General features: G+C 35.5%; 1 protein-coding gene across 6 annotated transcripts in view; it reads right to left on the reverse strand.

Moving 5' to 3' along the window:
* The window catches only part of pde1cb (phosphodiesterase 1C, calmodulin-dependent b), a 110,237-nt gene that overhangs the window by 38,760 nt on the left and 45,897 nt on the right, over positions 1-25,580 (reverse strand). For 3 of the 6 annotated variants that reach the window (XM_044134068.1, XM_044134069.1, XM_044134066.1), the window contains one exon: positions 19,371-19,397. The exons of the other annotated variants lie outside the window; for them this stretch is intronic. Coding sequence is in view for 1 of the 3 variants with exons in the window: in XM_044134066.1 (XP_043990001.1) it covers positions 19,371-19,397 (27 nt within the window). In the remaining 2 variants the exon portion in view is untranslated. The remainder of the gene's footprint in view (positions 1-19,370; positions 19,398-25,580) is intronic. 6 annotated transcript variants of the gene reach the window in all.

Raw genomic sequence — 25,580 nt, forward strand, 5'->3', positions numbered from 1 at the left:
AACTCCTTTAAAAATTTTCTAATATCATTCTAAACAAAGCCTTTCCTGTGGGAGTTTGCAAATGACAGATGTGACAAGAATGGCGTGGGACAGAAAAAAACCTTTAAAAAGATCAGTAGCTGGCTGAATGCAGCCCACTCATGTCAAAGTCTGCCAATCAAATCTGCAAGATGAAGTAAAATATTCTGTTATACCATAAGCAATGGAAATAAAGTGAGTGCATATGTGTGTGTGTGTGTGAAACAATGACAGTTCTTTGGGTAAAATATATATTTCAAACGGAGCATCACAGGATGGGCATTTTTTAATTGAAACACAAAAATACTATGGTTACATGCCTTGTCTATAAAACAGTACTGTAGGTGCAAAGAGAGATTACACATGTTTTCTAAATACCATAATATATTCACTAATTATTGATGCAGTCTTTGTTACAAAGAAACAAACTAAAGTAAGTTACTTTTTCTTTTAAAATCATAAATTTTAGACACAACAAAAACACAATAATGAGAAAGAAAGATAGCTTCAGGACCATTTTGTCTTTTTTGTGCGTAAAATATTTTGCAGTTCATAGGAAGGAAAATACAGCAAAGATTTTCCTTCTTTGCTGTATTTTCAAGACAATAGAACAGGAGATTTTAAAAGGAATGTTTGAAGATATATCCAGAACCAAGAGAGTTGGCAGAGCAAAAATACTAAATTATTAATTCAACACAGAATGTTGAACATACTGGGATCTCTGTGACAAAGAAAATGCAATTGTGCTAAATATCTATACTCATGTGGAGATAGAGCTTTAAGAAAATGGATTTCAGTAAATTCAGGCAGGCACACAATGAATTAGCATAAGGCAATATGATGAAGCATTAAGCAGAAACACACAGAGGGTCCTTGATTTACCAACAGTCTAGTCATCATAATAAAAGGCTGAGTTTTCATATGCCACATAAAGTTTTATTGTCATTCTTATCTTTTTATGCATTCCCAGTGCAGCCCATGAATCCTTAATTCATGCACGAGCTGAGACATGCAGATATGATTTCGTTTGCTCTCGTAATAATAGAGTAGAGTCTGGGCTGGCGAATATCTTGTTTGAAACAGAAAAAAAAACAAAAACTGGAGAAACTCTAATGCTCTATTTAAGCAAATCAAAAACAATCAGAGAAGCTAATTATCTAAGGTTCATTTCCCATCCAAATGCAACAGCACCACAGAGTTAAACATTTACCAGAACATGGGCTGTCTCTGCCGAGGTTTGGAGAGGGCTTCATGGATGCATCAAGGACAAACTACATTCCTCTTTACATCTGAATGAAAGTAAGAGTTCCCAAACTGCTTTAAGCATGCACTAATTTCTCATGTTAAAATTGTGGCTAGTCATTTTCCTATTGGCAAAATATCTGGGTTGCAGGTATTAGCCTGGTATAATTATAATTATTGATCCATGACATTCACACACCAGTCTCAGTTGTGTGAATTTAAATGAGCAGCCATACCCAAAATGGACCGTCAGGGCTTAAAGTACGTACTTAAAGAAAATCAGTCATAGCAGCATTGTTTCTATGAACATTGTGTCCCACTGCTGCTATATCTGCCACCAAATGAATCTCACCAAGCAGCTGAAATGAAAAACATATGGTTCTCCAAGAAAATAAACACAATCCCATGATCAGACCCATTGCACATAGAGATTGGAATGCTGGTCTTCTGAAAATTAGAAAAACAACTGCAGAAAAGCACTCACACCTCCAATTTGCATTTAGGGTGAGTGATTAAATAAAACTGTAATTCTGTCTGACTATACCTCCAATCCAAAAATATACATGTCACATTGTTGTAGAGAAGTACTATTGTTGCATTAAACAAGGATGATGAAGAGGAGAGGAAAAAGGAGGAAGCACATTCAGACAGACATCAAGGTAATGACACAATTAAACTTTAAATGCAGTTCAACTCAAGCAAAATCATTTTGGATTGTCAGGAATATCCTGGACTTTGGGAAATAAAATTAGAGACCTTTTCAGCAATGTTGACATGGTAAAATATATTTATATCTAATTGCTTTTAGAGCCAGCATCAGAATATAATTTTGACAATTGCTTTTAATAGCAAAAATACAAGACAAACTGTGGATCAAATAAAATGGAAAAGTTACATAATTCTGTCCCGCATTTTATACTTCATTCATGAGTAAATTTGTATCAAAATTGCTAACACAAAAGCTGTTAATATTGAATTTGCAAAGTGCATTAAAATTTTGTGCTACAATAGCTGTTCATGTGGACGCATTTAATTGTCAAATGTTTGGAGCATGCAAGCTTGTTTTTGTTTTCAAGAGGAACGAAAGAGCTGTTCTAAATCCAAACTACATTTCATTTAATCCCTGTGTGCAATTTGAAAATTCTGCGAAATAACTTGTTCTTGAGGGAAATAAAAAAAAACAGCTTAACAAAGTGCTTTCATTCTGCTTGCATGCAGCTTTACATGATTGACAGTAAGTACTATGTCAGAAACAAAATTTGCAAACCTCTATTTACATGTGCATCAGTCTAACGTCATGTTTGTTTTGATCAGTAAGATCTATAGTAATTGTGAGGATGCACAATTACAATTATATAACAAACCTTACTAGCAGAGTATAAATTTGTCAAATGGCCACTTGTTGTGGAAGAAAATTAAATAATTATCAGTAATAATTATTACTACTGATCTTCACATTGATTTCCATGGAAACTAATGGGCACAATTAGTTTCCATGAATGCAACTTTTATAAATGACAACCCCAACATGGAATTTGAAAAAAAAAAAGTGACATGGCTAATTTAAATGTCAGTCCATGACTTGCACCATTAATTAGCAAATTACTTTTAATAAATGGTAGCCTGGGAGATGAGGTTAAACAAAAGCAAACAAACTTGGGCTAAATCTGTGAGCTTGCAGCAACATAAACATCACAGCAGGTTTACATAATTAGGAATCTAATGGGCTCAGTTATGACTTTACATCAGAGGCTTATCACCTTGAACATAATGGGTGGGAGTATAAAAACATGTCCTTTTTTAACTACATATAAAAAGACAAGTGCCTGACAATCTTACACTGATTTTCAAAAAGTGATTTTTAGCTGAAAGGAACAGTAGCAAGTGTTCACATTTTCATGCATGTTGATATAATTTCATAATATGAAAAGAGTCTACTAACACCACGACCCCTATGACTTCACGTTGAATTCACACTTCTATATTCATCACTGGCATGTCACATCGTTTTAAGAAACAGATACTATTTTCCAAAATTTGTCCTTTTATTGAGTGTTTCATACATTTATTTCTGTCAGTTATTAAAATATTAGCTAATGTCTTAAAATGTATGGGAACTTACATATTAATATCAATATATAATGTCTACTATCCACATAGTACATACTATGTGGATAGTAGACATAGTAGAACCTTAACAGTAACTCCTGTTGAATCTTGTGGAATATGCCAAACTGCATGATTTCCCACTGCAGCAGAATAATGTCTGAAAAATCCAACACAGAATTCGGTCAAATAATGAAAGGAAACAAATTACATGTACTGACTCTTTCACTAGTCAGACTCAAAGTAGGGAAATGGAAGATGAGTAATTGGAGACAGCTGTTGAAGAGCTCATGGTTGGCCAAAAATGGACAACAATAAGACATCTGTTGCAGTAGCAGCAACACTGCATGATTTCCCCCAAAGATTTTATCACATTACAAGAAGATCCTTTCAGTGCTTCATGTTGAGTGGGAGTGGCTATCAATAAAATATGTACCAGTGTTTCATGTGTCACCCTGGAACAAACTACAGCAAGAGCTGTCTTTTTGACATTTTTTTCTCAGTAGCCTGGGTATTGGATTGGCAGATAAAGTCTTTGAACTCCATTTCTCATGTACACTAGAATAGGCAAGAAGAAACAAGCTCCCTAAAATACCTCAAGACTTTTGATATGTGTTATTGGATTGAATAATTAAACAATTTAAAATGTTGTGCAAGTGGAGAGGGATTTATTTATTTTTTTTAATGTTCTGAAATTTTTGGAAAAACTTCTAAGTTTTATAATTAGGTTAGGGTGTTGGCCAGTGTATTTTATCTGTTTATTCAGTGTTTCATTGTTCAAAGCAAACTCATTAAATGCCAGTAATTCAGTTAAAATAACCTAATAAATAAAACAAGATTTTCAAAGCTCATTGAAATACCATGTGAGATGAGTCATGCTATCAGGAGATTAAAATGACGTTGTTTCTCTGTCTGCAACAAATATACACAATCACACTCCTACATTAAGCATACAGACAACATGTAATGAAAAACTGAAGGCAGTGATCAAAATCAACAATTAATTTCAAGGATATGTCTTATATCTTTAATATGACTTCATGTTTGGATGGGAATACAGTGTGAATGTTTTGGTTTTTTTGCATCTGCTTTTTAATTTCATTTTAGCATAATTACTTAACTAATTATACCAAGTTTAGTTACTTTGATTATATTGAATAGAAAATGGTATTTAAAAAACAGATACTGAGCAACTACCAGAGACAATGTGAGACACTGAAAATCAAATATAATACTTAATGATTTGCCTAAAAGCTAGTGCATGATTGAAATACTGTGGTACCTAACAGGTCAAAAATAGAACATACTCAAGTTTGACTTTAATCTACATGATCTGCAACACTTTAAGCATCCTAAAAGCCTAAGACTATAATGGGATCAGATTAAGACACTGAAACAGTTTTGTTTCACAAAGGTTTCAAATGTTATTTTTAGACCAGCACTGATTAGCCACCACTTCAAAACCCTAATCTACTGATCAGCTAATGCTTTTACATAGGCCTCTAAAACTAATGTATACATAGTAAATTTTTAAGCTGTGTAAGTATTAATGTAGCTTGACTTCTATGGTTATAGAAGTGTCACTATGATGTGTGAGAGTTGCAGATGGCACACTTATAAAATATTTCCATCAGCTTCTTTGGAATTCAATTGCTCCTCAGGTACCACAGACGTTTCTGTGGTTTCCCAACAGCTGAGGAGATGTTATTGCTCCAAGTGAAGTATTCCAAAAATGTTACTCCCAGATATTTAAAGTTAGTAACTCCATCCAGAGTTTGGAGTGGTTTTGTCTGTTTCTTGGTACATGTTTACTCCCAGAGGGTTCCAGCATGGAAAATGTTGCACAAATGGTGCGACTGACTTTCAGTGTCCTTTAACGGATGGCTGGAATGCTTGTCAGCATCTCATAGGGGACCAAGATGTCTTGAGAAAAGACGTTGGGAAGGTTTTTGCTAGCATAACAGTTTTAAATGGGAATAGTGGACATGGCTTTTGGAACTCTAACTTGTGCACACATCCAGTCAAAGTATAAGATCTTTAATTCAGCTTATTGCATATTTCTTTCAGTTCTTAAAGACTGAGGGTATTTGAAATATATAACCTATACCACCATGTTACTTTGACAAAGAAAACAATTATTTCAGCTTTTTGAAATTGGCTTAAAAGTGTAGCATTGCACTCTAGAACTGACAGTTGTATTATTGTTGGAAGGATATTTATATCACTGACAGCCTTGTAAAGATAACTTAAATTTATTTTAAAACAAAGAGTCGGAAAAGGGAGAAAATAAATAGGAAAAGGTAATGACAACACAACTATCCTTCTTATTCTCCTCGTCACACTCACACAAACACAAAGCTACACAAATAGATCAATAAAGCCTGAAAAGTGGTGCTCTGTGGTGAATGAGGCGATCACTGGTCTGTCCTTCAATTAGGAAACAAACGACATCAGAATGCACTTTGCTTGGCGATGCGCCTCATCACACACAATGGAATGGCATGGAAAGGCCTTGTTACTGCACATTTTATTTGGGCTGAACAACATTTTAAAAATGGGCATTGCAGCATTTTACACCAATCATTGTCACACAGGCATATGATTACCAAAGTGGGATAACCAACAAGAATGAACTGTAGGATTTTCTGATAATTTAGTACTGAGGTACATACTGGACTTTTTCAAATTTAAAAGTTGGTCAAACACATTATTGGATTAACATTGAAGATGTTTTTTTTCTCTTTCAATATAAATATTACTTTCCATCATTCTTACTTAAATTTGATTGATTGTTTTAAATTTTATGTGTGGTTTATACCATACTACTTTACTTCTGCGGCATTTAAAATACAACATATATAAAATAATACAATTTATAGTGAAAATTTTATTCTGACAATAAGCAAGTTCTAGGAACCCAAATTGGTATTTCTTGATTACCTTTATTTATTTATTTTATTTTATTTTTTTCAGTTAACAAGCACATAAAACATGTTTTTGGACCTCTACCAGCTCAGTCTCTCTGACTCAGCAAGCAATTTATTACAAACTGGAAGAAGCAGTCTGACCTAATGAATCTGTGTTTCTGCTGATGCTGCAGGAAGGATTAAAGCAGAACTTGGCTTCAACAAAAAGAATCCACACACAAAACTGCCATGAAAGTACTATTCAATAAATTAGATATAATAGTGACATGATGAATGTCTATGCATGTTTTTGGACAAAAACAAAATATGAGAAATAAGAAAACAAAGTTTATCAACATTTTTTTTAAATAAAGTGAAACTTTTACAGTCCTCCAATTATTTTGTAGCAACACTGATTTCCCAAACCTTTTAGTATGTTTTTGATGCCTTGGAGTCTTAGTGACTCACTATCACTGCAGGTTGAAGGTTAAGATATAGTATATGTGGGGCGTGCCGTGGTGGCGTAGGGGATAGTGTGGCCCATATTTGGAGGCCTTGAGTCCTCGACGCGGCCAGCGCGGGTTCGACTCCCGGACCCGGCGACATTTGCCACATGTCTTCCCCCTTCTACTTCCCCCTTCCTGTAAACCTACTTCTGTATAAAGGGACACTAGAGCCCACAAAAAGACCCCATGGAGGGGTAAAAAAAAAATTAAAAGATACAGTATATGAGAGGCTTCACATTACACTGTCTTGCCATCAGAAATAATCTACTTTAGGAATCCAAGCACATGTTGTCTCTGTACGAAGGGCATGGAGTTTGCACTAACAAAAAGTAAACAAGATAGAAAGCTCCATACTAACAGATGGTGGACATGCACTATCTTTTAAGATTCAGTTTGAGTGCCATCTCCTGTGTAAGTGACTGACATGTTTTCTACCATGTTCAATAATATGAACATCAGAAGCCTAAAAAATATTGTTGAGCAGATATTAAAAAAGAACAAACTTTTTTTAATTTCTGTAGCTTATATTTTCTAACTCATATTCTGCTATTTCAACATATTGTGCTTTATTTTGATCAACAAATTTACGTAATACTGAACTTGTAGGTATCTTGGTGCGGGTAAGATTTTGTATTAGTCATACTAATTTTATTAAGTATCAATAATTTTGCCTAAATTTACTCTGCATCATCCTAGCTGAAAAAAACCCCAAATACCCGTGTTATTGTTTGACTGAATGCAAATTAATCTAACCAAAACAACATAATAGACAGGGTAAGTCTGGCAAACACACTATTAATTTATTCCATACATTATCAACAATAAGTACCCATTTGATTAATATCTCCCTCATCACATCATGAGTTAACTTTGCCCCATTCTCTGAACAGCAGAGTTCAATTTTCCTAGTCACACATTGGCTACATTACTGCTATACTTGCAAAATCACAATGTTACTCAAACATAATGTGTGACAACATGAAGTAGGGCAGGGGTAGGGAACTCCAGGCCTTGAGAGCCGGTCTCCTGCGACTTTTAGATGTATCTCAGCTTCAACACACCTGAGTAAAATAATTAGCAGGACTCTGGAGAACCTGGCTGCACTTAGGAGGTCATTCAGCTATTGGATTCAGGTGTGTTGAAGCTGAGATACATCTAAAAGTTGCAGGAGACCGGCTCTCCAGGCCTGGAGTTCCCTACCCCTGAAGTAGGGCAAACCAAATACACAAAATAAACAACACATATACAGAAATAAAAACATGAGACCAAAAACACACTTATCAATTAGTTAAGGTTTAGAAAGGATTTGGGGCTCCAAAAAACCACAGTAAGAGCCATTATTTAAAAATGGAGGACACATGAAACAGTGGTGAACCTCACAAGGAGTGACCAGCCCACCAAAATTATTTCAAGAGCCTACAGAAAACATACCATCTTAAGGTACTTTAGGAGGCAAGTTCAATTCATATCCAAATTCCTGTCAAATCATTCTAATAATATCTAATGGCCTAAAATGAGTGGTCTTTTGATTACTTGATTACATACTCAGTGACTTATCTTATTTTTACCTGAAGGCAATCAACAGCAGTCTACATACAGAAACACATGTTCAGTCAGTGGGTTGGGCTGTGGTGGGAATGAACGAATGATTGTTGAATGGTTATTGAGTTGTGCTCTGGTAGTCAAGCTTGGCAGGCAAAATTTAAAGCAGCATAATTGCTTTACTTTTGTCAAAACTTTAATTTATACAGTACAGACCAAAAGTTTGGACACACCTTCTAATTGAATTCAATTAGAAGGTGAGCATGGAAGCGAACTTTTTTCGCTTCCATGCTCTTTAACTGACAGTAGAATTCTTATATGTATATTGCCAGATTGGACAAATAAAAACTTTCCATTAATTTTTTTTTTTTATTTCTTGTGCTATTTAAGTGTAGCTGTAATTAAAAATATGATGCTTTTCAATTGTGTCCCAGCCATCAATTTACTTGGTACATATAAACAACAAAATAAAAAAATAAACATCAATAAAAGGCAATTTAAGTGTATAGCTAAAGTATTCTTCAGCTATTAAGCAATTTGAAAATGACTCTTCCAATATTTAATAGCCGACATGGTGAATACATTACCACCAATATTTTTCATTATGAGTTTGACATTTAAAAATAACGTCAAACAAAACTATGCAAAAGTCAACCTATCCCTTTAAATCTTCTTGAAACAGCATGTCTCCATCAAACACCATGGTAACCAAAATTAGTATTCCATTTGACTCAATTACGCTTCATTATGTTCATCAGGAACAAGAAGAGAGAAGAGGATTGTTAAGCTCCTAGGAGACTCTTCTTCTTCCTCGTTCCTTTTCTTATTTTCGTTTCCCTGAGCGTCACTCATTTATCTGAGATTGCTGAACAGGGAAAAGAGGTCTCAGCTAGACGCAGCCATTATAATGAGAGCCTTTGCTAATGAAGCACATGCTGTGATAAACTTATCAATAAACAGTTTTTCTTGCATCTGCTTACAGCTACATCATTTTGTGGTGATACTTTTTAACTGTTTATATGGACCACTGTTAAAATATTTGCTCCAACAGGAAGGGTAAAGTATAGCAAAAATATTTTTTTTTTACAAAAAGTGATTGAATCAAATTTGATTTACACCAACTGTAATTCAATACAAATCAATGTTATTCTTCAACATATTATTTAATGTGATTAGGCTTGTCACAATAACAAATTTTGCTGAGCAATTAATTGTCTCAAAATTATTCCGAAAAACGATAATATTGTTTGAAGACCTTATTACACTGATTTAATGGAAATGACGTAATAATGCATGTGATTTTCTGCCAAAGATAGATACACTTTATTTTCAAAAGAACACTTAACACTGGAACTGGTAAAATAAACAAAACAACCAAAAATAAAATGGATTCTCAGTCTCCACTAACAAAACTGTACTTGAATAAAAACTAAACAACATAAAGCCAAATTGGAAATAAATACTGCATTCAACCAAAAGAGTGCAGATTATGAAGCCTGTGTACCATAATGCCTTCAGTAATTAGATTTAAATAGAGAAGATGGGCACACCTGACTACCTGATGCAATAGTTCACACTACACGTTAGTTCACCCATGCATTTTCCCCTTACAACAATCTCAGAACTTTGGTCGTTCTAAGATTGTCGCTTGCGATTTCATAACCGATCATCCTGTAGTGTGTGGTGTGTTACGGGAGATCGTTGAGGCCACTCCTATCTAAATCGGGGGTTTTCCCCGACTGGGAGCATTAACGCAGCCTGTTAAATGTGACAGGTAGCCAATCAGAAAGCGTGGATTCTCCTCCGTGCTTTCTGAGGGGAAATTACAGAGGGGAATCCCAAACAGTCCAGTGGACATTGGAGATGATATGTGGAAACAACATTAATGTTTATAAAACATTTCCTGCAAAGAATATAGAAATGATAAAGGGAGGAGTTGGAGCGAGATGAAAAAGGTAACTTTTCAGCTGTTCTTCATTAAAGTGACATAAATAGGTTATAATGATTTTCTTTCAGTCAAGACAGACACTAGAGCCACATATATTGCAGGTAGATTGTGGTAAAGCATTGATTAATGCCTGGTTTTAAAATTAGTTAACTGAACTTGTAGCCATTATTTTGTGTTGGACACCATACGGCACAATCGAACCTGATTAAATCGTTATACCGAAGATTTCTGTTGGCTAATGTGTGATCTCTCAGGTTTTGAAAATGGCCCGACAATCGGCCAACAGCTCTAAGATCGTGTAGTGTGCGCTGGGCAGTACACTAAAGAATGAAGAAGGGAGGGTCAGTGGAGAGCACCGGAGTTGAGCCTTTTTTCATTCAGTGTCATCAACAGAAAGAGAAAAAGGCCAGAAGAGACAATAAAGCCGATAATTAAAATGAGGTTGATAGTTTTAATTTATCGTACGATTAATTGAATTATCGTTTATCGCGACAGGCGTAAATGTGATTCAATAAATTATGGTCAGACAGTCTAATTTCAAGAGGAATCATGCTTTACAACAATAACAATTATTAAATTATTCATGCAACATCTAAAATAACCAAAACATATTGGTAGAACCACTTCATTAAATTACAAACTTGTCAGCAATTCACTGTATAACATGCCATGACATATGATAAGGTGCTTCTTCAGAAAAACTTGATCAACATGATCTGGCTGAATTCAACTGTGCTGAATCACTGAGATTCTAAAAGCTCTTTACAGTAACAACTTTCACAAAGCAGTCCACCCACAAAAACAATGGCTCTTGCTGAGCTCTCTCTGGCTGTTTATAAATCACAGATCAAGCTGGTGATATCTTGCACACGTTAGTTTTTAAAACTCCTCTTGTGACCAAAAAAGGCATAGAGAGGAACTCGGCAGCACTTATGCAGAAAACTAATGCTGGACATGCTACAAGGTAGTACAAATTAATTGTGTCTAGCATCCTGAGTCCATTGATCTGCTCTGTCTCTGTGCACTTCAGTGCGACCCTTCCAAGATATATAAATAAAAAGACATTTTTGCTGAGTGATTTTAGGAAATCCTCAAAGTTGTGAAATGGTTACAAGTCTACGACTGAAGTGCACTGAGAATGAATAAACAAAACTCACTAGTCCAAATACTTCCTCAATATGTGTTATTGTCATTCTACTGTGGAGTCATTCCAAACATAGACAAACCCAGTCTAGTCTAGTCTATCCCGCTACTGGGAGAAAAAAAAAAAAATTCATAACTTACATCTCAGCAGCATCGTACTATTAAAATAGTTGGATATGGCAACATTGAAATACATAGTAATAAATCTGTGAAATATTGTTCAGCACAGTCACAATTCGTTTTTGCCTAGAATCCTGCAGCCTCTGATCCCACAAACTGTAATCACTACAACACATTCTCAAGCCAGGAAGTCAACTCAAACATCATTCAGCCAGTAGGGTGCTGTGATCACCTTGCTTGAAGGCTTAGATCTGTGAAAAACAGTAGATTTATACTAACCTTTCACGTCAGACAGCAAGACACATTGGCAAGATGAAAGGCATATAAATCTTGGCCTTAGGTGTCATGTAAAAGAGACCAATGTTAATTTAGCTGCACTCACTGCTGTTCTCTTCTCAAACAAAATGCTGCCAATGAGGAAAAATAATACCAAACCCCACCAGAATTGCAATCACAAGAACTGGACAAGATTTAAATAGCAAATGTAATTTTTCTCTTTCATCAGGATTTACCAGATTTCACAGATACATACAAGAACCACTGCATCTAGATTTAACTCAAAAACTGCATCTAATAACAGCTGCCCTAGTGATTTACTCATGTCATACACATGCATGACATGGTTGGTTATCTTGGTTATTTACCACTTACCCAAAAAGGATTACACTCTGATGCAAACTCACCCACACGTCTTTTAGTTCACTTTAAAGAATATCAGTTTACATCAACTAATCCTAAAATTATGTGAAGTGGTTAAAATTATAGGTTCATAATGGCACCTTGGATATAGTAGATATTTTGTAAGAAAGCTGATGTGTTACATGCAGGAAAATGGGCAAAGCACTTCCAAAACTGCAACTCAAGAGTTTCTGATCTTGAGTGATGAAAAGTGGTCGAAAGAAGAAAAAGTGTTAACCTGGCAATTTAGTCATGGGGAGCCAAGGCTTAATGGTAGTTAAGGCTGGCCAGTATGAACTCATCCAATGGGAACTGTAGCTAAAAAATAATGGTTCTGAGGGAGTATAACATACATTATAGTTTACAGAGTTATTCTAGATCCATCTGGGTACTCATGATCTCTGTCCAACACCAAAAAAACCAAACAATTGGTAAATCAGATGATCAGAACTGGAGAAACAGCAACCGTGCTGTGGTTTGAAGAATCATGTTTATTTAAATACCCCGGATGGCCTGGTGCTTGTGTGTCATGAAACAGATAATGCCAGGCTGAACTATGAAAAGCCAGCAAGCCTACAGAGGCTTTGTGATGTTGTGCAAATAAGCCTTTGCCAGAAAACCTTATTACTAATATCTTGGTTCCAGATACCACTGCATTTATTTTCTAGAGAAGATGTTTAGAGGAGTTTATGTCTTGAATAGCTGGGTGCTGTTGGCACCTACAGAAAAACCAACACCATAACACAGGTGGCCATAATGTCATGCCTTGTCAGTGTACTTATAATAAAACCCAAAAGTAATATATAATCACTGAGTTTGTTTGTGAGGGTATCAGTGTGTCATGTTTTCACTTTAACCCAGCAATGAATTATTTGTTTACATCTCCAGTCTTTGACTAAATTGAAACCATCTCAGAAAGCCAACATATGTAAAGATTTATCTGAAGTAAACTATGTGTTCAAGCTATTAGACCTCAGTCTGCAAGAATGTGATTGTATAACAGTGACCTACTGGACTCAGTTTATTTTCTGGAGAGGATGTTTAGTCAAGCATGTCCAGGGGTGCATTGAAAAAAATTGACACAAAGCAGATTTCTAAGTGCTTTACAGGAAAGATTCCCTGCCTTGCTCTACGGATAGCATCACAGAAGACACTAGTATGTTTATTCACGTGCAAGCTCACTAATGGAAAACTAATTCGTGGTTCATAAAACTTTTTTCATTTATGATGAATATTTATGATGTAACAGTAGCAAAAAAAAACATGACAGTATGTGTTATTTTACAATGTCTGATCTTTTACATTTTATTGTTTACATAGAACTGAAGCAGACATCTAGCTCAATTATTTGCTGAACTTTATTTGTCTGCAAGTGCGGCCAGAATAATTAAATGTAATGTAACCATAAATATTTGGAAATGAAAAGTTCCCTCAAAGCAGGCAGAAATTAATGTCATAAATTCTTTTTTTTTTTCATCTTTTTGCTTTTCCATGAAGAAGCAATTTTTAAGATATAATTTTGAACAATGCATCAGCTATTCAAACATACTATAGATCAGGTTTATAACTTCTACAAGGTTCAAAATTATTGCGCTAGTTGGATATAAATAAGGTTGTTGCTGAATTGGGGGGAGGGTGACAGCAGATAACTGAAGGGCATCACACATGAGTACACACATTCGGCAAACAAAACACTGAAGAAAGCACATGGTCCCTATTCATATTATCACATAGTAACCCTTTTTCACCCTGCCTAAAAATATGCAGACACTAGCAAATAGCCGCACATCTCTGTTCGTCTCGCACTTGAACAAACAGCCAGCAGGGACAAGGGTAGAGGTGGGATGCTTAGTGGAATATGGATATAAACAATCAGATTAAACGGGACAATCTGTGACATAAATCTACAATAGTATTTGCTGCAGGCAGTTTGAAGAGGGAAGCCTCGCAAGCTGGCACCATGAAAACAAGTGATGTTTATATAAGCTTATCTTTGCTATAGACTCAATTTAGAATAAAAGGATATCATTTAAGATTTGTAATCCATCTTCAGAATAGCAATACACTTAGCTCTGTAATGTCTTAGAGAGAAAGGTAACCAGGGAAAAATAATCAGTGTAGAAGCCCTTTACTGTAAAATGACAAGGCAGCACTTACATTAACATGTGACGTCTTTATTACCTTTGTTTGACAACTGTGAAATATTGAATCAGAATAAAAATTCCAACAGATTCCCAACAAAATTTCTGATAATCAAAGTTGACGATGTTGCACATTCTTATGAAATATTCAAATATCTACATTTGGAAACGTATATGTGCATTACACGTAGTGAAAAATAAGTTGCTTTAACAGTTTCCGAGCTGAATTTAACTCAGTTGTAAAAGACATTTAAGCTCAGAATGTCAACTTTCTTCAATTACTTTTTTTAATTATTTAAATTAGCAATGTTTGTTTACACTGTCCATAGTAATATGACTATTAAGACTGGATCTCTTTGTGTCATCTATTCGTGACATTAACTGGGATCTGTGATAGACGCCATCCTGTGTCGTAGCTTTATCTAATGCTTTCCAAACTTTTAAATTCATTAAATAAGATATATCACATTAGACTTACTTTAACACATAAGAAATTTGTATAATCCAGGTTTTTAGACATCCTCCATGGTGCAAGAGGTTCAATTTGATCAGACACTTTGAAGAGACTTGGTGAAACCAAATATAAATGAGATGTTTGTATGCACAACACTACAGTGTATAAAAAAATTATTTTTACTTCTCCGTTGTGGTATTTTTTAATTACTTGTCTATTTATTCTGTATTTAGTATCCTGCTGAAAAATCTTTCATGAATCGAAATAAACACAAAAGGTTTACAGAAATGTATTTACTGTCAGTATGAAGCATTGACTCTACTTTTCCTGACATCAGTTGCTTTTAAAATACCTTCAGAAATAATGCAGCAGTGTTCATTTTAGAAAGGATTATGGAACAAGAGAGGGAGCTTGGTCATTTTTTCTAGGTAACATTTGTACATCAAAAGGCCAACATCTTGTATGCATCGGCATTTTTTTTTTTTTAAATTGGTGCCTTTGAAGATCTGCAATGATTAGAAAACTGATGGGGTGAAAACTGAGCTAACTCAGGTGGTTACCTGAGAGAAAAAAATGAGTACCTGATGTGGAGAAGCTCAGTGGGGGATAAAGAGAGGAAGAAGACACAAGATTGGTAGAGAAGAATGTAATTAACCAAAGCTTGGAGATTGCTTGAGTCAGGTAATTACCACTCTAATCATCAGGTAGTTGGGAAGAACAGGAGATTGGGTGACAGGAGTGAGGAGAAAAAGAATTATCATCCTGAGAGATGAAAACATTTTTGATGAAACATTCTTGAGTAAATTCATTGCTGGTAATGTCTGAACCTGAGACCAATAGCTCTCAGTTGAGTTTAGTAAATAGTTTGATTTTATGAAACGCAAATCTCTCAACAACAACCCCCATCTTAATTCTGGTTAACATGACGTATATTTGAAACATGAGTCAATGAGATCTGTTTCACATGTCATCAATCAATCTTTATTTATGATTCATTATCTGAACACTATTATTGTTATTGCCTCTTTGGATTTACTGGTTTACTTTTTGAGAAATAATTGTATTTGTTGCAGCCACTAATTCAAACATAAAGCCAATGAAAGCATTCCCCGAATGAATCATCTTCAGCAGAGTGCTCAATAACTGGTTCCTGACCGATGACTCTGAACCACAGGAAAAAGCACAGAAAGGCTCGGGTTAATGACATTTAATTGGATGTTCTTGAATAGAAGCCAATGACTTGGGTTTTCTACCCAATTACTGACATTAACTAAAGAGCTGAATTGTCTCTTGTGACTCTAGGTTTGACAGTGTCTGTCTTTTGCTCCACTGCTCTTGATCTTTATTTGCTCCAGTGCATTAATTCCTTGCAATTCTCCAGTATTTCCATTTTAACACTGGGATAGCTTTGGTACTATCAGTTTTGTGAATTACCTATTGCATGTGTTGTATTTAAGAACAAAATTGCATCAGTAGGTTACAGGATTATTCCCAATCTCACATTTTTAGTCCACAAAAAAAAAGTCATTACAGTTTCACTAAAAGGTTATGGCTCATCTTATTCAGCTTTTACAATTCAATGTGATGAGTTCACACTAAACTTATTGATGCTTGGTAATGTCATCACACAATCATAGCAGAATTCATGACATGACAGATTTATCCAGGATAGAGTTATTAGACAAAAATGAGTCAACATTACAAGATTCCCATAGTTGAGATTTTTCTTGCACAGTTTCCAACCCTCCTTTATCCTATTCTTCTTCTCTTCCAAGCTGTGATTTTTTTTTTACCACTGACAGTGCTACTTATGTGCATTCTTGCAGTTGCCATAAAAAGATATCTGATAGCTGCTGGGATATACTAAAGTAAAGTAAATTTCCTAAATCAAAGAAATTAGCAGATGTTTCCAAGGAATATAATGTAAAGAGCAGATGAAAAGGAAAAGAAGCTAGATTTAAGTATTTTATCTTAAAAGAAAAAAAACCTTGCAAAAGATCACATCAAGTTGTGATGGTTGCATGTGACGAACTGTGAGAAAGTTTATGTGTGATGAATACCTCAGCAAATAACGTTGAAAATGAAAACATTCAACCTGCTTTCCACCTTCGGCTGATTACGTCTTTAAACATTTCTAATGATGTCTAAATCACCGGCTGTCTTTGCTATCACTGCCAGCACCATATACGTGAAGTGTTGCTCTAGCAACAGTAACTAAGTGAGGGGGGACTTCAAAACCTGTCTATTTCTGGGGGGGGAAAGCAGAAGAAACAACAAAAGCATGTGATTCAGAATTAAAACCCTGCATAAAACCAGCTTTATATTAGAGACAGTAGTACAGCAGAAAACATGAAACTCTACATGTAATTCACATTTTGGCTTTTGACAACAGAGTAGGTCAAACAACCTAAAGCAAATGCTTTTGGTTTTTTCATCCCTTGTCACCCCCTCTGTACACATGCACAAGGACACCCCCACAGAAAGAGTCTTCTCCCATTGCTGCATGCCTCCCTCTGTGAAAAGGGCCATCTCCATCTCCATCTGCAAGTGCGAGGGGCTGTCCTGGTGTGTCAGTAATGACAATGTCCCAGTGTTCCTCTCTGCCAATTAGCCTAGCCGTAATTACACAGACACATATGGAGCTGCCAATCACCCAGCTCCTCCGCAAAAGGAACTCCCCCGCCCACAAAAAAGAGCGAGAGACACAGAGAGACGGAGACAGGAAGAGCAAACGGGTTCCCAACAGCTGCTTCTGTAGGCCTCTAGAAAAACTCACACTGTTTCAATAAGTAGGAAGAGGAGGGTTCAGTTCAATTACTCCGACTGTGTGGCAATCCCACAGTTTGCATGAAAAATACCACAAAACTATATTAGAGACATCCTTCCTTAACATAGGTTTTAAGCTGAGCTCTGTTTTATGGACTAGTTGCAATTTTCCTTTAGGTGTAATTGCAGTCCTAAAGAAATGACAGGACTTTTATAAAATACCACCAAATAAAATTAAGTGCATACAGTTTGCTTCAAAGGTCTGGACTTGATCATAATTTGATTACTTCATTTCATCTTAAGCTGTATGTTTAGGTTCATTTTCATACTGGAAGCTAAAAATCCAGTCTTTTGTTGTCTCTATTGAGTTTTCATCCAAATATTGCCCAACTCCATCCATCTTCCCATGACTATTACCAACTTGCTAGTCATCACTATAAAAGGAGCATTCCCACCACATGATTCAGCAATTATCAAATTTCACTTAAAATGGATATGTGCAAGATGATTACATTAATGTTCAGGTTATAATTGATCATCAATTCTAACTTGACACTGAAGACCTGTATGAGATTTTTTTAGGGTTAGCATGCTGTTGCATAATCTAAGGCAGCTTTAAACTCAAATGATTTAATGTCTGTCCTGTCTTCTTTGTTACTTGGTAAATTGCGTAAGATCTCTAACAAGTCAATGTTTTATCTGTAGTACAGCTGTGTTTCTAAAAGCTGTTAGTTGCACTGGATAAAATTTAGGAAAATGAGAGTAAAGGGGTTTGAATACAAATCTAGGTATTTATGCCACAACTTTGCACTAGTTTGTCTTGATCTATAACATAAAATTACAGTGGAGTACAGGGAAAGTTTTGAGAATGGCAGGAAAAGACCAAAAAAGATTTAAGAGCTACAAATGAAGTTTAAATGGTATACACTTGCAAAACACAACATATCAGTGTTTGGTTTATCAGTCATTGCTTAGTCATGGACTTGAACAATGTTTGTGTCAATGTGAAGGTTTTATAGTGTTAGTAGGTATTTAATCCATTAAAATGGCATGTTACAAAAGATCTGCAAAGACTTTTCAATAAATGAAAAGACCTCAAGCAAAGCTTAAATCAAGATTACTCCTTTATCCTTTGTCATTAATTAATTTCTAACTTCATCTTAGTAAATAAATTAAATCATATTCCAATTTAATGGAAGTCTGATTTCCCCAGAGTATCTCCAACAGAACACAACAAATAAAAGTTTCATAATGAAGAAGATAACATCTTCACATCAACCTTTCAAGTGCTGCATATTGTTTATACAGTAAAGAATGTCACCATAATTTCTATCCATTAAGGAGCTAGTTATCTGGCAATAACAACAAGCCGACACATCAAAATGAAACACTCAGAGATCAAATGAAAGAGTAGTTGTCAGTTTATTCACATGACAAGGCTTTACTCTTTCAGCTGCTAGCTATCAGCAGCTGAGCATCTCTGGGAATGTACGCGGATGAATGGAGGCAAGAATAATAACTAAAGCAATAATAATAAACACTTTTATTAAACTACACTTATGTAAGATAACTAAAAAGTGCTCAACAGGAAATAAAACTATAATTAATGAATAAAGAAGGCAATATGATGGTAGAAGGTTCATGAGATCTGGTGATGCAAGTGGGAAGAGGAAAGACATATTGTGAAAGATCGAGAGAGAAAAAAGGGGATAATTGGGCCTAGACAATGAGCAGGAAGAAGAAATCTGAGCGGGAAGGAGGCGAAGAGGGAGAACGCAGAATCCCAGTTGCAAACCTTACCTCTGGGACGTCTTCTTGTATTTGCGCCTGCCAAAGAAAACAAATAGGGGAAAAAGTGAAGCATCAGACAAAACAAAGATCGGAAAAATGCAAACCGCTCAACATCAACTGATTTATTTTTAAAACATGCAAAAGACTTAAGAGAAAGGGGCATATTTTGGTCAAAGTAAAGCTGCCTGGTGTATTATTTTGTACTATCTTGCAATCTCATGTGAGTGTGTCATAAAATGTTTGGCTTTCTCACTTGTGAAAAAGCAGCAAAAATATCTTAATGTGAAATAATCTTCAGTATAAACATCAGAGTAAATACAATAAACTTATCTTTTCTATAATCAAACATCAACACAAAGGCAAATGAGGTATCAGGCTTGCAGATCATTTACTGGACACCATTACTGTAGTAAAATTGAAATGTGTTTAATCTAGATTGAACACATTTTAAAAATGCACAAAACAAACTTTACAATAAAGGTGTTCATTTGTTAGATTTATGCTTCATCTCAGGTGATCTAGGACCTAATTAAAGGGAACAAGCATGCTGATTAATAGCTTGGCATTGTTCTGTGGACCAGAGTGGGCATGAACCCATGAACCCTTGCGAGGGCAAGGGCTTTTTGAGGAGCAAGGGAATAAGAATGTAGAACAATTTCCTAGTTAAAGGTAGCTTTTACAAAACCATTCCCAGTCAGATTATGATCCTGAGACCATAGTTGCCAATATTGTTAAAAAGATCAAGGTTCGTAAGACTGCAGCCAACCTTCCAGGATGTGGATGCAACACAAAATGGATCCAGGTATTATAATGGTAAAAGTGAATTCGCCAAATGGAATGTTGACAAGAAGCAAAGATGCTGGGATAATATTTATATCCATGATATAAATGTATTGCCACATTTGTTTACTACTATAGGAGGAAAAATTAAGCTTTTAAATAAACTAAAAATTCTTGAGTGGAATTAACTTTTTATCAAATTTTAAACTTGTTTTTTATGTAAAATTGATCTTAGTAAAGCTTTCCCTAATGTCAATAAATGGTGCTCCAATAACAAGGAATAAAAAAAGGGAAGTGTAGAAACCACAAACTTTCTCTTTCTGGCCAGAGTCATGATATTTACCATTAAGCACTAATTTATCTTTCTTGGGACCCATTATCAATGGTGTATGTCCCTCCCCTTGCTTTCAACAAGACTGTAATACCTTTTTGTTCAATTTAAATATAACAGCATAGATCTGAACGCTTGGGCCCTAACAATTTAATCCAACAGGTTTTTATTGTTAATGCACCAACAGGGAGTGATGCATGCAGTCATCTCTAGCTTTGCTTTTTGACCATTACAAAGTCATAACAACACACTTTGGTTTGGAGTTGGTCTGTTGCATCTGGCACTACAACATTTGAATCAAACAAGTCTGATCATCTCTTTGACCATGCTATCTTCATTTGTTTAACTGCATAGAATACTCTACATAATTTATTGAAGCAAAGACTGATCTTACAGATGAGATATGATGATATATTTTTTGCAAGGTTAAGGTTCTTTCAGAGATTGTTTATTTTTTATTTTTTTACATCTTTTGTGAAGGCATACCAGCAAATTTGTCCACATCCATAAATGGGCCACCGTCGAATTTAGCATGCAGTGCATTCATAGTTTCCACCCAAAAGGCTGCAAATGCCTACAATCAGTAAAACAGGTGTGGATTAAGAGAGGCGTAATGCAATGCAAATAAAATCTGAGCACATGTATACCACACACACCTGCCCCCCAGAACACCCAGCTGAATTTACCATGACACACACTCATATTAACACACCAAAACTCATTTCACTTTTCCTAACATTGGCCTAAAAACACCTGCATCTCCACAAAATGTTAACAGCATGGCTCTAGATGATTCACATGCATACACTTATATATTTGCTCATCAAAGTAAAGTAAAGAGAGATGGGTTAGAGGAATCTGGGAGAGGGTTAGTATGAGGGGATATATTGGTTGAACCCACCACTGTTCTTAGGACTGCAGACATGGATTTAGATTCCAGTCAGGTACTATTCACAGCACTTAACTTGATTTGTTTCCCAGTCATTTTTTGTCCTAACCTTTTAGCGCTTGGAGTGAAAGTGTAAGCTAGGGAGGTTATCCTACCCCAGAGAAATTGTAAAAGCTCCCCTGTGGTGAAAAAGAAAGATAAATCAATCTTCTGTGGGCCATCAAGCAATTAAAATTAACACCAAATTAATTGTCACAGTCAGATGCGCGTCTCATTGACTGTTCAAAGAAAATTAGAATCGAGAAGAGAAGGAGTTTTATGCTGAGGTATGAATGAGAAGGATATGAATCTAGAAGGGAAACTGCAACATTAATATTTAACCTGTCACCCCTTTTATTAAGCTTCCTCTGTGGGTCATTAAGAAGGGCTTTCATCAACTTTTATCCTAAAGTCTTAGCATAGTAAGGGCATCGGGTAAGATTGGTCAGATAATTCCATTAAACACTGTAATAGCTGATTGAAGTTTATGACTAAATCCCAACATAGGATGGACTCTCTGAAAGACTGATGTTTATGGTGTTTTGTTTTAACCAAAATGAATAATAAAACACAGCGAACACATTCTTTGGTTAAATGAAATGCCTATATTGAGAAATTATCAAATCTCTTGGGAAAGAGGTGTGGGAGTTGTTGCCTCTTTGTTGTACATTGAGTCCTTGTCTAACCCTGCTTGTTACATCTGAGCTTGTTGCAAATGTTTAATATTATTATAATTTGTAGATATGATCAAGTTTAGGTGAGTTGCCTTTATCTAACTACCATTACCTTATTTACAAAGATCAACAAATGTCTCCCATATTTGAATGGCAAGTGTGGCAATAATACATCAGCATTTTATTTAAAATGCTAAACTAATAGATTCTCAATATTTAAGAATTTTTCACATCTTTACCAGAGCTAGACGTAATAGTGGATGGAGGTGAATTATATACATTTTATGCTTCCTTTAAGAAAAAATTTTATTGAATCTATCAGGAATCTTACTGGAAGATAAAAAACAAAATCAAAGTTTCATAATCTGTAAATGTAAGTGATGATTTGAGAAGCCAAGTCATTTGCTGGTGTTGGCCCACTGTGTTTTTCTAAATCTGAAGTCCTTCACTATCTGCTGATGATGATTATATAGATAAAGAGAAAAATGAGATGGCAATGGTGATGACACCAGACACAACAATGCAGCTATGACTAACCAGGTATAAGAAAACAATTTGATGGTTTCCTACTTTTCTTCTAATTTTATTACAATCTGTTGGAGGTTTTACAACCCAATTTTGTTAGTTTTTGTTTTATCCTTAGATGTTTTGTGTGCTTGATGCATTCCAATGAACTGGCCTTTCTTAAACAGACTGACATCCCTCCCACGACCACAGAATGTGTCTTTCAACATGGTTGAGAAATGAGAAGTTGCTCATTTCATCAGTTGGGGTTATACTTGTGGCCATTGGAAAAATAACTGCCCATGCAGTAATTATCCAACATGTTTACATTTCAAGGTTCAAACTAGATACTAGATACAGTGAAATTCTCCATCATAACATTACTGCAATACAAGTGTTTTTTATATCTGTTCAGAGACAAAGTAGAGGTCAAAGCCTATCGGTCATGTGCAGCTGCAGTGTCACAACCACACACACACACGCACCCGCCCCCGCACACACACCCACACCTCTGTATAGCCACCAACTCTGCAAGCCATCCTATGATGGCTGAAGGAGAAAGGCCTCTTTACCTGCAATTATTATACAATCATAATTTCATACCCGCCCATGCCTATTAAATATGTAAAAAAAATTTAAAAAAAATTGAGGGTATTTTAATCTATGAACTGTGTACACTTCAATTCAGCTGAGACCACAACACACCTTATGCTTACCACTTACGGCCATTTTATGCTATATAAATGCACATCACATGTTAGACAGTAAAAACAAAGAATTCATTGTTATATGTAACCTAGTAAATTCAGACAGTGAGGGTCATTTTCCATTTAGAGTAATCTCTGCATTTCTTTTGTTTCTTTCGTTAACTTAAAATAACAGAAAGTTATTCGACTTTTAAGTGTCAATGAAATTAAGGAAAATGTGTAATTTGTGTGTATTATCCCATGCAGAGAAGACATTGTCAGGTTTTAGATGACTTCACTGAACGTGGAGCTGAGATCAAACTCTCTGAAGTGAATTCTCTACCTGTCTCTCTGTAGATGATTGGTGTGCCAGAGACTGTGCCAGAGATTGTGGTGTGATAGCAACACTCACACATAAATCACACAGCTGCCAAACAAATCTCCACGGATAAGCTGGCAGCGCATAAGCACACCATCAAATACACTCTGAAACCCACATTCACTCTCTATCATTTACATGGGCAGTGAAACTTTCCCCAATCTCCACACTCAAACACACTGCATAATGCTCTCTCCCTGCTATGCACAACATGCGCTGCAGGAAGTGTCAACATTTGTGGGGGTTGGCTCTCTTCATGAGATTAAAGGCTAATATTGTCTCTGACATGCAACAGGAGGTCTTTGAGCAACAAGAATACTACAGTTAATATTGGATGGAGAGAAATTTATAATAAAAAAAAGCATTGGCTCCCACTGCTTTCATCTGACTCACTAGCCATCAATTATCCAAAAAGACAGATGGTAATGATGGGGACCGAATTGAAGAGACAATGAAATCATCCAGGAAAACTTAATGTGGCAGATGATGATGACAGCGGGATTTACATCCTGGGATTTTCACATGAGGAAAGAAACTATTACCAGTCACAGAGTGAGTGAACTACTGTAAAACTAAACCTTATAAGAGCAACAGTCAAGTCAAATAAGAGTTAGCTGTGAAAATCCCAAACAACTACCTCTAAAGTCAAGTTTGTTTGCATAGCACAAGACAGTTCAAAGTGCGTTATATGATAAAAACAAGACCATAACCAATTATGAAATAAGCAACAGATATTACAATTTGTCAAATGCCAATATCAAAATCATCAAGAGTAATCATTATCAAATATACAAACATATTAACCAATGTTCCAGCTGTTTTTAATTAAAGGAATCTCTAAACATGTGGGGTTTAAGTCTTGATTTAAAGGAGCTCAGTGCTTTAGCTGTTTGTTTTTAAATATTAACATAATCACCACCCGTTGTGAAGAGAAAAAAATTATTTCTCTCAGATTTCCCATAACAACATTAGCCATTTCCTTTCACAAGACAGCCTTCCTCGTGACAATGCCCTCTCTCCCCTGCAGAGTCCAAATGATGAAACAAGAAATGGATAATAAGGAAATTCACACTTAAGTTCCATGAAAAAGTGCTTCTTGGCTCCGTTCTCAGGAGGAAAGGCCATAAAGGTGTTGATTGGTTGGTTGATTGGACTAAATATTAAAATAGCGCCTGCAAGGTTGTGAATCTTTTAGAAGTCTTAAAACTATTCTATTTGATCAAAATTAGATTCAATGAAAAATATGTTATGCTTGCATTTTATAGCAAAATTTGCAACTGACAAATTTTGCGAGTGGGAACAGACACAAGAGCTTCTTTCACAAGTACCAAGTTGTAGCATATATTTAAAGGATGAATTTTAAATTGTTGCTATTTCCAATGAAGATTAAGATTTCTTATAACAAATGTTTACTTTGGCTTAGGCTCAGTGATGCTTATGAGCAGTGCCAATCTTTTCACTTCCATTACTTTCTTGATGAATAGTTAGATATTCTTCTGATGAATTGACCTCATGCCATTTTAAGTTTAGTTTAAATAAGTGCATTCCTTTCATATTTATGTCAATGATCTTCTCATTAATTATGTTCTAATCATCCTGGAATATAGGTGGAAACTCAAAAGAAAATTGTTCCCCAATCAGTGAGCAAATTACCAGGCTGGGCTAGTAATATCACTCTTCAGTTTGGAAGTTATTGAAATAAGTGTGAAGTTATCTATTTTTGGTATCAGTAGAAGCATAATTCCTGCAGATGCATATCCAATACACTACAAAGTTTATGTGAATTATCAAATTTGCATCTGATTTAAAAACAGGGCAACAGAAACCCAAAATAGATTTTTGTTTATATAATTGTAAATAATTCAGAGTTAAAAATAAAGTTAAAGGGAGCTCTAAAGATAAAGGCATAAATAAGGTAGGTGCTGCTATGGCAAGTT

This window comes from Gambusia affinis, linkage group LG12 (genome assembly GCF_019740435.1).
Source record: "Gambusia affinis linkage group LG12, SWU_Gaff_1.0, whole genome shotgun sequence".
In the NCBI taxonomy this organism is placed as follows: domain Eukaryota; kingdom Metazoa; phylum Chordata; class Actinopteri; order Cyprinodontiformes; family Poeciliidae; genus Gambusia; species Gambusia affinis.